Source organism: Mustela putorius, unplaced genomic scaffold, assembly GCF_011764305.1.
Source record: "Mustela putorius furo isolate JIRA1106 unplaced genomic scaffold, ASM1176430v1.1 tig00000450_pilon_pilon_pilon, whole genome shotgun sequence".
In the NCBI taxonomy this organism is placed as follows: domain Eukaryota; kingdom Metazoa; phylum Chordata; class Mammalia; order Carnivora; family Mustelidae; genus Mustela; species Mustela putorius.
In genome coordinates this window covers 12,784,366-12,799,929 of record NW_025421385.1, presented here as the reverse complement: position 1 = coordinate 12,799,929, position 15,564 = coordinate 12,784,366, and the positions used below count along the sequence as shown (strand labels likewise).

The following is a 15,564-nucleotide window of genomic DNA, read 5'->3' as shown; positions in this document are numbered from 1 at the left end:
CCCACATGCAAAACATCTAAATTATATAGGTATTTTGCTTGCAAGCAATAAAACCTCCAGGTATTTCAAATGTATAATGCTATACATGTCTGTTCTGGACACTGCTCCAAACCTCTTAAATATTGTCCCTCTTAAAATGGGGACAATAACCATGGTGGCTGCAGCTACCAATAGAACTTTTGTGAGCGCTAGTTTACACGTTGTTATGTAGAAGCATTTGTAAACCTTACTGCACTTTTTAAAAGTTAGTAGTTATTATATAGACAGCTTATATTGTATGGTATGTGTTGTAGCAATGCCACGTAATAGTGAAGAGCGTAAACCATAACAGATATGGATTTAAATTCTGCCTCTGCCACTGTTATTCCTGAGCAAGCTACTTAACCTCCACGGACCTCAGTTTATTCTTCTGCAAAAAGAAGTGATAATATGCAATCCATAAGTCCGTTAGGAAGACTGGCCAAAAAATCCAAGTAAACTGCTTACAGCCGTTCCCCCTTATCTGAGGCTTCACTTTCTGGGATTTCAGTTACCAGTACCCTCTGGGAAAATCAACCTCTTCTAAAAGTAGCATTTGAAGGTCAATAGACTAATGCTGTGTCACAATGTCCATCATCATTTACCTTATGTCATCTCCACACATGGGCCTTTTGTCATCTCACATCATCACGAGAAAGTTGATCACAGTAGAATAAGACATTTTGGTGAAAACAGAGACCACACTCACATAATTTTTATTATAGTATATTGATAGAGTTTCTCTATTTTATTATTAGTTGTTGTGGTTAATCTCTTATTGTACCTAATTTAAAAACAAGCTTTATCATAGGTATGATTGTATAAGAAAGAACATAGTATATACGGGGTTGATACTATCCACAATTTCAGGCATCCTTGGGAACACCGTCCCCACAGACAAGGGACACTATTGTGTAGCAATGCCTGGCAAAAAGCATTCAGTAAATGTTGACTATGGTTATAATAATTAAAAATAGCACCTATCACCATCATAACTTTTTGGTCTAATGATGATTTTTAGAGGTAACATAATCATCTCTTTACATTTGTGAAGTTCAACCACTTGGCCAAGATCCCAAGCCACCAAACTCAGACCTATGTATCTTAATACTAAACTGAGTGCTCTTCCTTCTAGATTATGTGGGACTGTTTTACTCCCAACTTGATGAAGATGCTAAATTGGGGGGAATTAACAAAATCAAGGTAGTTTTTGTTATTCAATAACATTAAAGTGTCATTCATAACATTTTAATGCGACTGGCCTTGGTCTTCAGAGTAAGTAAGTAGTTCATAGGACTCGAGAATTACCAGGAATGTTCCTACTCCAAAAGGTAAGGTTTTTGTTGTTTAATCTCCTGACACTTAAGATTCTAATTAGGGAAATATCAGATAGTCATTTTAAAATGTGAACTACCTCAGGGCAGCGGAGTGGCTGAGTCAGTTAAGCATCTGCCTTTCACTCACGTCATGATTCCTGAGTCCTAAAATCAAGCCCCACATCAAGCTCCCTGTCAGCAGGAAGTCTGCTTCTCCCTCTGCCCCTCACCCCACTCATGCTCTCTCTCGCACTCTCTCTCTCAAATAAATAAATAAAATCTTTAAAAATAAATAAATAAAATCTGAAGTATCTTTAGGAGATATTGAAAAGAAACACTATAAATACAAAACATAGGACTATAATTGAGCAAGCAGATTTTTTGCTTCCATGACTCCTAGACTTAAAAAAACCACATTCAATTAGTAATTGCAGGCATGCAATGCATAATAGGTGAAGAGTTACCGAGGGCATGGGGAAGATCCAGCTAATGGCACAGTGCATGGTCATAGGCTCAGAAAGAGGACAGCAGCCCTGAAAAAAGATGAGACGTTAACCAATATGAACCACCACCACCACCAGCACTCCCCTCCACCCCAGGACCATCTGGAAAGGATTCTGACTGCTACAGACGGACATTGAGTGAATACATTCACCAGGATTCCAGTGGTGCAGGCAGCTGTTGTAGTTACAATGCCCTCTGAGTGGCCTATACCCTTCTGGGGACATCATTGGAAAATTACTGATGCTCCTTCCAGTCACTGATTGCTGTTAGCCTGATGATGCTGGTAGGATGTCCTGAGCCAAGTACACTCTACTATCAATGCTCACCAGCTGAAAGCCACCAGGAATACACCTGGTGCCAAACAAAACTAGACTTACTAAGCTTGCTGCAGTGAAAGAGACAATACATCACAAGAATTTTAGTTCCTGTCTAGTGATTTAAGATTGAATTCAAGGAAGCAGAGGTCGATCTGGAGAGGGTGCTGCTCCAAGCAAGACAAATCTGATGTATGAGCATCAGGGATTTTTTAAATCTAGGACACAGAATAAACAAAGTAGGGCTAGAGTCATCATTGAATAAGAAGCAGTGGTCACTTAGTGCTAACCAGGAGAGAGGAGATGTTTGGCATTTTTATGGCTGTGGGTGATTAGGGTTTTATCTCTGTTCAGACATAGTTATAGAGTCAACTGGTTTTCGTCTTGTGGCATCACAGCATTGAAGAGTTCTCCTACAATGTTAATATTCTATAGAATTATGTTCCACAGAAAAATACCACAGCCTGTCTGTTAGCAACTAGGCCAGCTCTGTGAAAGCTGGCAGGGGCTTTTCCCCTCATATTCCTCAGCCTCACTGTCATTACATGCCATCCCCTGCTCTCCTCTGACAATAGGGAAGAGATAAATATGGAGATCGATGTGGGAGTGATAAGTTGACATCGGATGAGAAGATATGATTTCTTTCTTTTTAAAAAAATTTTTTTAATTTTTTTATAAATGTATTATATATTTTTATCCCCAGGGGTACCGGTCTATGAATCGCCAGGTTCACACACTTCACAGCACTCACCATAGCACATACCCTCCCTAATGTCCATAACCCCATCTGGAGACCCCTCTTCCCCCAACAACCCTCAGTTTGTTTTGTGAGATTAAGAGTCTCTTATGTTTTGTCTGGTATGATTTATTTCTATTAGGGTAGAGAGAATTCCTTATGAATATGAAGTGAAGAGGAACATCATATTTAAAGAGATATATATTGATGCAGGCATTTGAGTCAGGAGAATTCATTATTTTGTTCAGGCAAGCAGATAGTAGAGTAGGGATTAAGTCCGGTCCTATGTTCCAGAAGCTTACAGATCAAAAGACAAAATAGCTAATTCTAATATAATCACCACATATGTTGCACAGCACTAAAATCTCATGTGCAAGCATCCAAAAGGCTGAAATTTATTCTTGAATTCATTAATAGTATAAGATTTGCCTTTCTGGAATATTCAAGTACTTGCTGAGGGTAAATACTGTACAATGTTTCATTTTCAGATTGATTGAAAACAAACACAGCACTCCACTCACAGCCTCCAAACTTTAGAACAACTTTTAGAAAATATTGTTTTTAAGTTTTATTTTTTAAAGTAATCTCTACCCCCAGTGTGGGACTCAAAACCCAAGACCTGGAAATCAAGAGTCACATACTCTTCTGACTGAGCCAGTCAAGCACCCCATAAATTGTTTTTTAAATAGCATAAATTAGAGCAATGTGTCCGTGAATAGACACATGTAAATTTATGAAAATTATAGAGAAATTCTTGGAAGGGAATATGGATGCTTAAAGGAGGCTATTAAATGCCATGCCTACATTCCTTGCTGATGTTTGAACCAACTGAAAGATAAGATGAAATGAATGAATGAATGAAGAAAAAATATCAGCTTTATTAAGATAAGTACTTTTCTGGTAGGTGTGACTTAGATAAGCACTATTAATGGTTTCTTAATTATAAATCCAGAGTGAAATATACTCACCCACCTACTCACAATCCGGGAGCACTAGTGACCTCCTCCTACGGAAATCAACCCCTTTAAAATATAGAACATGAAGCAGTGGGATATAGCGTGTGTTTCCTTTGAGGACCCAAGTCTCAAAAAGAGATAGGAGAAGGAATAGATTATACATATCCAATCCCTAAACATATAAACTAGATAGGTCACTCTTCCTCCTTTCGAAAGGAGTGAATAATGCAACAGATATGAATGCTTGAGTCACTGATGACTCTGCTCATGAAATATGAATTCAGAAGAAAAAAGATTCTTTCACCTCAGATAAACTAAAACCCTGAATACATATCTGGGGGAAAAAAAAAAAAAAAAAAAACAGACAATCCAAGCCTCAGGTTGTGGAGAACACCCTGGAGGGAATTTTATAATAGAGTGGATTTCCACAGCGCTAGCAGCCATGTTAGTTGATCTTTGTGTATTTTCCAGTCTACAGACTAGACAAAAGCAACAAAGTCCATTTTAAAACTGATGCAGTACTTGGAGCAGAGATACTAAGGTATACCTGAGAGACCAGCAATGGACTTAAAATTAGAAGGTAGGCACCAATGGACTTCGTCTACTCAAGCCCATCCCACCGTGAGTTCTTGTGGAAAACTGTGGTGGACAAGGTTCAGGAACAGTTTCCGAATTCTGTGCCTGGTCAGGCTGCACAGCAGATGTGTGAACTGTCTAACAAGGAATATTGATTTCAAGGATCATCTCAAAATCAATAGTAATCATATTGTTAATGAGTGACCACACCATAAAAGAGATGGCATCCGGGAGAGAATACAATAAACAAAATGATTTACACTTGAGGAAACAACTAAAAAGCAATCACACAAGAACTTTAAAATGTTGTATTTAATATCTTCAGGGGAGGAGAAAAATGAGTATTATGCCCATGAAACAAGAAGAAGCAATTAGGAAAAAAGAAATGGTTATTAATTTTAAAAAGATGGTAGTTAAGGACCCAAACAACTTGGACTCAATTCTGGCCCCAGCAATTGCTAGTCAGGAATCCCTACACTAATTTATTTGGCCACTGTTTGTCTTAGTTTTTTGCATCTGTATAATGGAGTTAATCATAATATAACTACCTATTTATTTAATGTTTGTACGGGCAAGAGCTGACACTTATGTGTCTGTAACATATAGAAACAAATTTGAAATCCTAAGAATAACTGCCACAATTTTTAGCATTCAAGACTCTATGGGTGACCTGAAAAACAAAACAAAGGGAGGTAAACAGTGTGTCAGTGAGTTGGAAGAATATAGTAAATGGGAACAGATAATGAAAAAGCAAATAAGGTACCAGAAGAGAAGATAGAATAGCTAAGATGTCTCTATCAGAAGCAGAGAACACAGGGAATAGAAGAGACACAATTTTTGAAGAAATAAGAGCCCCAAATTTCCCGCGACTAAAGAGGGTGATGAGACTTTAAACTGGAAGGGTTCTCTGAATGCCAAGAACAATAATTCTTTAAAAAGAAATTCTCACATTTTATTGAGGTTCAAGAACATAACTGATAGAGGTAAAAATTTCAAAGAAAGAGAAAAGAAAATAACATGACGTAAGGGAATAAAATCAATCCTCATCAATACCGTTGCAGTAAAGACAAAGATGGAGTAGTATTTTCAAGCGGAGCAAGAAGGACTTCGAATGACAAACAAAACTATTTTAGAAGTTATATCCTCTACATACACTAGGAGCATGTTATTTGTGGATGTTGAAGTAAACACTAAAATCCATTCCAAGTACTAAAATTGATTACATGAACAATAGGAATGAGACAGAATAAGAGAAACTAGCATCTTTCATCACCAGGATGAAATTATGTGCAGGGATTTCTTTGAAAAAGGTTATGTGTATTTTTTAAGTAACCAAATAAAATAAGCACTTGAGTGCCTACTGTAAATCTGATGGAGGAATACTAAGACTCAGACTCTGGCCCTGAGGGACATTTTGTTTATTTCAGGGAGGGAACACAGAGCAGTGAACAGACAAGGGGTCATCCCAGTTCCCTCACTCACTGGCTTTACAACCTTGGGTGAGACTGCTGATCCCTGAGCTTTAATTTATCATCTCTAAAATAGAGATGAGAAAATGCCTGTCCCATCAATTTTGTAAATTGCTTAATGCAAAAACAGGCATGTAGCCAGCATTAATAAATGTTATTTTTTGCATGTATGAGATGTTTGGAAGAATATTAGCCAAAATAGCCAAATCCCCTCTCGATTTCTCCAGCGGTTAGAGTTTCAGTTTATTTTTTCTTTTATTCTTTGTACTTTCCTGTTATTTGATTTATTTTCACATTAAGCATGCATCATTTTTTTTTTTTTTTTTTTAATTTATTTGACAGAGAGAAATCACAAGTAGACGGAGAGGCAGGCAGAGAGAGAGAGAGAGAGAGGGAAGCAGGCTCCCCGCTGAGCAGAGAGCCCGACGCGGGACTCGATCCCAGGACCCTGAGATCACGACCCGAGCCGAAGGCAGCGGCCTAACCCACTGAGCCACCCAGGCGCCCCAAGCATGCATCATTTTTAAATTCAAAAATGCACTCAAATTTTCTTAAATTATTGAAAGGAAATTTTAGAGACAAATTTTACTGGTCTCTGAAATAGAATAAAAGAGGCCTTTGTGAGAAAGGTGTGCACACACACACACACACACACACACACACCATAACGTAAGTTAAAATTTGATACATCTAGAGGATTTTAAGAAAACACCACTAATAACATAAAATAAAAAACAGTAGTCTGCGAGGAAATGTTTGCAACATATATTTTTAACCTCTTACAAATCAATAAGAAAAAGATAACCTAACAAAAATGGGCAAAAATGAAAAGATATTGAGTAGGCAATACAATGTACCGAGAAGTAAATGAAATTATTTTCAACCTTTAGAGTAATAAGTGGTAACTAAAATGATAATAAGATAGTATATATCACTCATCAGACTGATAAATGTTTTCAAGTTAACACCAAATATGGGAAGCATGTAAGAACCAGAAACAGTCTCGTGCTACAGGTGGCAGTATAGCCCCTTTGCCAAGTGATCAGGGAGACCCTCTCTAAACAGAACACGTGCGTCATCCATGACCCAGCAGTGAGGCTCCAGAGGAAGACTTGCACATGAATATAAGGGACCAGCACAAAATCCACATGCTCTTGTTAATATTGAAGACATCAACAACGTAAATGCCAATCAGCTAAAAGGATATATAAAATGAGGCATATTTCATATAAAGAACTACTAGAAAGCAGTTAAAAAGAATGAAGTAGGTTTCAGGTGTTAAAATGGAAAGCTTTCAAAATCATATTGCTGACTAAAAAACTAAAGAAACTCAAAAATGCTGCAGACAGCATGGTACTTCTTAAGAAAATAATGCGGCATTGCACATTTTCTAAAGGTACATGTTTATGCATATAATTATTGTAAAAGCTGTGTAATAGACCAGAGCGATAAGAATGTGTGTATATGTAAAACGCGAAAGATTTATGCGATCTGAAGAGAAACCAGAGTATTGAATGTGTGTATATGTGCTTGGGAAAAGACAACTGTTTGATATTGGAGTTGGTACTTCAAAGGTCTTTAGTTTCATCCAGAACTTGTGTATAACTTGTGTTACCATAAAGGAATTGGAATGAATTTAAAGACTGAGGAGAAAAAAAACAAGTTTGACACAATACCTGTTTTGAAAGAATGGCATGCTACAGAAGATAGAACTAGTGCACAACTGCATGCAAACCAGATATACTGGAGGAGGAAAAGCAGAAGAAGAAAGGAGGGGGAAGAGAAAGAGAAAGAGAAGGAAGCAGGAAAAACAGCAGAATGAGCCAGGACCAGAAGAGTGCCTGGTCGTACTAGAAGCAGCATCCAGCATCTCCACAGTAGTCATTACGGGAAGTGTCTAGATCACGACTTGGGAAGAGCAAGAGGCATCATGAAGGATGGGGTTGAATGGAGCTTCCTGGTGATATTTTATTCTACCTTGACTTGATCTTCATCTTGCATAGTCACGCCCTACCACTATCCATCAACAATTCCAAATGTCCCCTTTAAGGATCCCTACTCTTTTCATACTAATAGCTCCTAAGTCAGACCCTGAGATGGTATTCCCTCAAAACTGAGGGTTTCCATCCCTCCTTCTAACCACTTGTTTTGCAAACTACAAATCTCAAGTGAGTGCCCACCACTGCCAAGCAAATGTTTCTCTGATGGATTTACTTTCCTGCTCTCCTCTCTGCCAGATCTCCCATCTTTCTTGCTCCACCACCTTGTTCATTGACGCCTCAGATGTTTTCTTCATTCATTCATTTAATAAATATTTATTGTGTCCCTACCCAGTAGAACGGAAAACAGTGCATATGGATTTTTTTTTCCTAAAACTTGGTGAGACAAAAAACAGAAATGGAAACCACAACATGGAAAATGAGGTCAAGAGAAGAATTTCGCTGGACAAATATAGCTTGCAAACAAACGTCTTTAACGAGTCTGCAGACCTTGTCTGTATCTGTCTCCCTACTTTTAGTCTTGCTGCTCGTAGTAATCAAGAAGGGACCAGACGTTCACGTGCACTGTGAATCCTACCTCCTTTCAGATTCTCAAGGACATTGCTCCCACGAGTATCCTCCATTTCCCCCGATTCATCAAATTTTCATTGCTACATGATTCCATAGCACACACGCATTCTCTCGTATATCAGATCAAGTTTTTAAAAAATCCTTTCCTGATTGCACACTCCCTCTGTTCTGCATAGCAAAAGTATGCAGAACATTTTACATCTTCCTCCTGCTGGGGGCCCATTTGCTGTTTAACTCTTATCTACATATCTTCCACCCTGACCACTCCACAGCACTTGTCAAGACCATTAAAAAGCTGTATTTTCCTAAGGCAAACAAATGTATCTCTTTCCTCCTTCCACTTAACCTCTGCAGCATTCGGTGAAGTTGACCACTATAGACTTCATGACACTTTTCCCTTTCTTGGTTTCTTTAACCCCAGCTCTAGGTTTCTTCTTTAAATCCTGGCTATTCCTTACTTCTCCATCGTTATCAGGGCTTTTTTTTCTTTTTTTCCCCCAGTGTTCCAAGATTCATTGTTTATGCACCACACCCTGTGTTCCATGCAATACGTGCCCTCCTTAATACCCACCACCAGACTCACCCAACTCCCGAGCCCCTCTCCCCTCCAAAACCCTCAGTTTCTTTCTTAGACTCCATATTCTCTCATGGTGCATCTCCCTGTCCGATCTCCCCAATGCACTTCTCCTCTCCTTCTCCCTTATCAGGGCTTTAACCTGAGCCATTTTCTCTCCCTGTACAGACTTTATTCTCAACTGGTCTTCCAAGGCCCCAGGCTTATATACTATACAAATGTTAACCCCTCCCATATCCACTTTGCCAGTGTGTCCTCTTCTAGACTGTATACTCCAATGACCTATTTCATTTTTTCACCAGATATCTTTTTTTTTAAGATTTTATTTATTTGTCAGAGAGAGAGAGCGAGCACAGGCAGACAGAATGGCAGGCAGAGGGAGAGGGAGAAGCAGGCTCCCCGCCGAGAAAGGAGCCAGATGTGGGACTCGATCCCAGGACGCTGGGATCACGACGTGAGCCAAAGACAGCTGCTTAACAACTGAGCCACCCAGGAGTCCCTTGTTTTTTCACCAGATATCTAATAGGAACTTGGCAAAAGAATAAACTAAAATACTACCTAATGCATGTTTTCCCTATCATTAATTTCTTTTTAATCCTGTAGCTCTTTTATATTTAAAATCAAACTATGGGGCTAATCTTTATTTTTCCAAAAAAGAAGAAACTATTAAAGAACCCAGGGAGGATGGAAAAAATTAAGTTCTTGGCTGTAAGTTCCATGATGGAGTTTTGAAACCCTTAGCTTTAAAATGCAAAAAAGGAAAATATTTGGGCTTGATTATGGAAATCTCAGCCTAAAGGACTGGAAGAGTAGAGTTTATACAATAAACCATAAGTTTGCTAGAAAAGCTAGCAAAAATTGTGATTTTCCTGCAACACAGAGAGGAGAGAGAATTTTCTCGGCTTTGAAAGACAGGAAAAAGAGAACAAATAGGTCAATTCTTTATTTGGGCCCCTGCCTTTATCACTTGCCCACATGGCTACTTACTCCAGGGGCCAATTCTTTATGGGGATATAAATCACAGATCTGTGAACTCAAAACAATAAGACATTTGATTTCATACCTGGCTGGAATTCTGGAATGAGATGTTCCTAGAGCATCGCATGGTACCATTGGATAGTGATGGTGGAGTAAAATGGTTGCAAGGCAGAACAGGCAGAGAGAGGAACTGAGATGGTTTTGCACTATATGGTGAAGATCTGAAAATGGGATATAGGAGATTACTGAAATTGAGAACTATTGTGCCATCCAGAGGCACCCTTGCCACATGCAGTAAATGAGGACTCTAGTTAACTTGTGTGGGGGAAAACCCAGGGCAGAAACCAGAAGGATCATGGGATTGAATCTCAGGAAGTTCCCTCTGGGTGGGAGCAGAGAAGTAGGCATGGATGGGCTCAGAATATGTGAGGTAGAGTCAAAGCTCATATGTTTTGGAACGTCAAGAAATTGATTTTTAAAAATTAAATTAGAGATTAATTTAGAAATTAAATTTAAATTAATTGAATTGAACTTTAAAATTAAAGAAAATAATTGGGTTGAAAAATCATTAAAAATACAAATTTTTAAAAGATTTTATTTATTTGTGACACTGCAACAGAGAGAGAGAGTTTACAGGCAGAGGGAACAGCAGAGGGAGATGGAAAAGCAGGCTCCCTGCTGAGCAGGGAGCCCATGGTGGGGCTCAATCCGGGGATCCTGGGATCCTGACCTGAGCGGAAGGCAGACACTTAACCAACTGGGCCACCGACATGCCCCAAAACTACAAATTTTTAAAAGCTGATAAATACCACAAACATCACAAAATCCATAATAATAATATTTTTATTAGTTAACTCCCTGCCGTACTCTGTAATACTTTCGTAAATTTTAGGCCCTATAGTTTTTTGAATGCCTCATCACTTGATACAACTTTGAACTGTCATTTTCCATGAAAAAGAAGAAATAAGTAAGATGTGATCCAATATGTTAGGAAGCATGAAATATGCAATTTCACATATAGATACACTAATGGCTATAGGACTGTTACAAATTCAAAATCAAGAATTCTGATAAATTCTATTTCAAACAATTGTTATAGTTTTATTATCCTTGAGTAATTGCATTTTATACTATATAATCAAATATAGTCATGAGAGGAAAGATCTATTTTGATTGGATATTTATAAAAGTCAAACTCCCCACTTACAAAAAAAAGTGTCTGGTGATGAAAAGACGTGCCCACATTCCGGCTCTGACATTCCAAACCTCATTTCCTTCCCACTCACGCTCCACTGCGTCTGTGTAACACGTTTTTACCCTTTCTCTGCCTCTCTCCTTTTCCTTGACTTCCTTCCTTCTCTGTCCTCTTCTGAAACATCGTCCTTCTCTGCCTTAACACTGTTCACATTTTGCATCTCACCACAAAGTGATTTCATCCCCTTGCATGATTGGAATTACCAACCAGAGGCTGATGACTTACGAATAAACGGCTCTAGCTGAAATTCAAACAATAATTTTTCCTTTGTCCCTCCCACAACATAAAAAGATCGAAATCAAACTCTCGGTACTGAATCTGCTTTTCCTGTCTTCCCTCCCTGTTGGATAACGGTACTACTACCCTTTCCACTCTTCCGTAGTAGGATTTAGGACTCATCTTATACTCTTCCTCCTTTATTCCCTACTTCTTAAAAGTAATTAAGTCTTGGGTGCCTGGGTGGCTCAGTGGGTTAAGCCACTGCCTTCGGTTCAGGTCATGATCTCAGGGTCCTGGGATCGAGTCCCGCATCAGGCTCTCTGCTCAGCAGGGAGCCTGCTTCCTCCTCTCTCTCTCTGCCTTCCTCTGTGCCTACTTGTGATCTCTCTCTGTCAAATAAATAAATAAAATCTTTAAAAAAAAAAAAGTAATTAAGTCTTGTTGACCCTTCTTCCTAATTACCTCAATTCACCATTTGTTACATCTTCTTAAGTGATGTTACTAATTATTTTGTGTTTGCTGATTGCGTGATAGTGGTGGAGGTGATGATTAAGGAGTAAGAAAGAATGACTACATCTGGGGAAATACTGCACTTGAGAAGCCAATGGCAGGTGTGGATTCTCCAGAGAGAGCTGGAAAGGGAGTCACAGAACCTGAGAGAGAGGTTGTGGATCAACTGCATAGAACTGATAAAGGATTATGAGAAAGTAAAGCAAAAGATATGAACTCTACTCTTTAAAAAGTATGATTCTGTTACCACATTCAATATAATGAGAAATGTTTCAAAACTTCCAAGATGTTCCCAGCATGGCCATTTTTGAGAAGATTAAAAAGCTTTGCATATCTACCATGTTTTAGCTAGATGCCCAAACACTGTTGGGGCAAAGTTCTTTGCAATGTTACTAGCAATGCACTCCCAGAAATGTACATGGCCCACATTACAGTACAGAAGGCACATGGTACTTTTAGGTGAAGCCTAAATAAATGGGGGGGGGGGGAATCTCAAATATTTGTACATGTCTCCATGCTTCAGACTCTTTTACCATAAAATGAGGTGATCAGACAATGTGGTTTAGAAAGCCCCTTACAGTACCTTCTTATAATCACATGACTTTTTTTTTTAAGATTTTTTTTTTTATTTTATTTGACAGACAGAGATCACAAGTAAGCAGAGAGGCAGGCAGAGAGAGAGGAGGAAGCAGGCTCCCTGCTGAGCAGAGAGCCTTATGCGGGGCTGGATCCCAAGACCCTGGGATCATGACCTGAGCCAAAGGCAGAGGCTTTAACCCACTGAGCCACCCAGGTGCCCCATAACATGACTTTTTGATCAAAGTTCTTTTTAATTTGACAATGAACTTATGGGGGAAAAAAAGAATATTCCCTCTTTACTTTTACTTTAAAAACTGCTGATTCCCTAAAAAACATTTGGCTTATTTTACTACAATAAAATAAAATAACACAAATTCTTTTTTCTAACATTAAGTCAATTTTTTTTAAGATTTTATTTATTTATTTGACAGAGAGAGATCACAAGTAGACAGAGAGGCAGGCAGAGAGAGAGAGGGAAGCAGGCTCCCTGCTGAGCAGAGAGCCTGATGTGGGGCTTGATCCCAGGACCCTGGGATCATGACCTGAGCCTAAGGCAGGGGCAGAGACCTGAGCCACCCAGGTGCCCTCTTCTTTCTATATTTAATTTCATTCAATAAGCATTTACCGGTGCCCATTTTGTGCTGAGTTCTTTGCTGAATGGATAAATTTTCTCTATTTTTATTTAACTTTTCCATTTGTGCTATCTTTCATATTTTATTTATAGTGAATGATCATATGTACATCATCACCAAAAGTATAAATGAAACCTTATATTTGTTGTATTAAGTATAATAGGTAATAATTTTACAGGAAGATTATGCCTTCTAAAAATTTATAATCTGTAGTGTATGCTTGATCTTCTTTAGAAAGCAATTTTCTAATATTGCTGTTGGTAGAACTGCTTTATCATATTTTGAAGTTGTGTTCTTTTGTTGTTGTTGTTGTTGTTCCTTCATTATTAAACAAGTACCTAGGGATAAACCATTATTTGAAGTTAGTGGTAATATACACTTGATTCTTTTTTATATACAAAATTTTTAATAGAAGATATCTCTTTTTCTCTGAGAACTTCCAAATTTGAAATCTAAGATATTTCTAAGTTTAAAAATCAGTCCTTTAAAATAAAAGCAAAACATTTTGATCTATTAATCAAAAAGTTCTATCTCTAAGGTAAATATTCTCATGCTGTTTTGGAAGTCAGTTTGTCTAAGTAGATGATATTTTCCTGCAAACAAAAATCTAAAGTTATAGACAAGAATATTTCAACCAGTTATAATGGTCAAGTACATCAGAGGATTTAGCATAGTAATATTTTTCTATGATACATAATATTATTTATCACAGAATTTGGCATGAAGTAGGCAAAATATGATTTTTTTTCATATAAACTTCTGATGAAATAAATGCTATTCATGTCCTGAGGTAAAATTTCCAGAAATGAAATAAAGCAGGAAATAAACACTTCCAAAAAGCATAATCCAAAAAAAAAAAAAAATGGTTACACAAATTCTCTTGGCCATAATGGTAGTCTCTCACTTTTTCCTCTGACCAGACGCGTGGTGCATTGGCATCTGACCATGTTCTCACTCCATCCTCCACCTCAGTTCCATTTCCAAAAGGAGAACTTGAAGAATCTAACAAAAATGCATACAAGAAAATAAGAGAAATAAAGAGGAAAATTGGCAAAGAATAGGCAATAGAAAAGGAAATGATGAGATTAGCAGTAAAATTGATACAATAGAAGTATATTTGATTGTAATGTCATTAGGATTCTACACAATTATTAAGAGGAAACATGGATTATACATTGATTTTTCTGAGCCACGAATGAAAAATATAATCACTTATTCATCTCACATTTTCTATTTAAAGGGTTCTTCCATTCAATCTACTTCAAGAAAGCAGATTTTTCCTTGCTCTGGGTGAAAGATATTTTTCTCATGAATTGTCATTAGTGGGAGATGGAGGAGAATGAAAGAATAAAAAGAGAGAATAAAAAATAAAGCTGGTGTGGATAAAGAGAAAGGAACACTCAACCAAAAAGTCCCTGATGGTCATCACATTCTGGTGAAACAGAGACAGAAAGAACCAATTAACCTCTGAAAGGAAGTGCCTCTTTGTTTAATTTCCTATAAACCTCTCTCTGTCTTCTTTTTTGAACCAAACTACCAGGCAACAGTCACTTTATTGTCCACAGGGCTTGGAGGTCTGAGGTTACTACTGTCTCTTTTTTTTCTTTTTTTTTTTTTTAGTATAAGCTTATTAGAAATTTGATCATTGACCACATAAAACCACTTCAAATAAATGTAAGTGAAGTATTTTAAAACATTCTATAGGAAAAATGACAAATTCCTGTTCCTTCTTTCCCTAAACTAGTGGAGAACATAAAAGAAAATAATAAATTATTATATACTCACTTTCTATGTTAATGAGAGTTATCATCACTGGCCTTGGCTTTGGTTATTTTAGATTTTAGATCTCAAGCTCTCTCTCTCTCTCTCTCTCTCACATACACACACACACACTTGCCTGAAATATCAAAATAAAATGGACAATAAGTGAGAAATTAAAGTAGGTAGTCATATGACCACTTTGCTCATCTAATTAATACCTTATCTTCTCTATTAAACATATGAATTTCTTTATGTGAGGGTCAATAGACATAAAAGTCAGGGCAGATAGAATAAAAGTATCTTTCCAAGCACAGTGCTGGAAAGGACTCATTGAATCCTTACTGGATTAGATGCCTTTCTACTTCACAGGGATTAGCAAACAGGAAAAAAAGGTGGGGGGGGGGGCTCCATTTGGTAAAAACATGAAAGAGCAGAAAATTAGCCCAAAAAGAGCTGAAAGTCTTCTGCACATCCCAGTTGGCTGTGTTGTGAATTCCTAGAGAGGGTAGCAGAGCAGTGTTAAGGGCTTGACACGGTATGAAACTGACAAGTTTGAATCTAGAATGTTCTTCTTTTCAAGCTTTCTTGGTTATTTTG

At 37.8% G+C, this 15,564-nt stretch overlaps 1 protein-coding gene across 3 annotated transcripts in view; it reads left to right on the top strand.

Annotated features, from left to right (window-relative positions):
• Positions 1-15,564, top strand: part of OPRM1 (opioid receptor mu 1) — an 80,709-nt gene that overhangs the window by 31,220 nt on the left and 33,925 nt on the right. The window contains exon 3 of one of the 3 annotated variants that reach the window (XM_045080169.1): positions 8,330-8,385. The exons of the other annotated variants lie outside the window; for them this stretch is intronic. Within the exon in view, the coding sequence (XP_044936104.1) occupies positions 8,330-8,385 (56 nt within the window). The remainder of the gene's footprint in view (positions 1-8,329; positions 8,386-15,564) is intronic. 3 annotated transcript variants of the gene reach the window in all.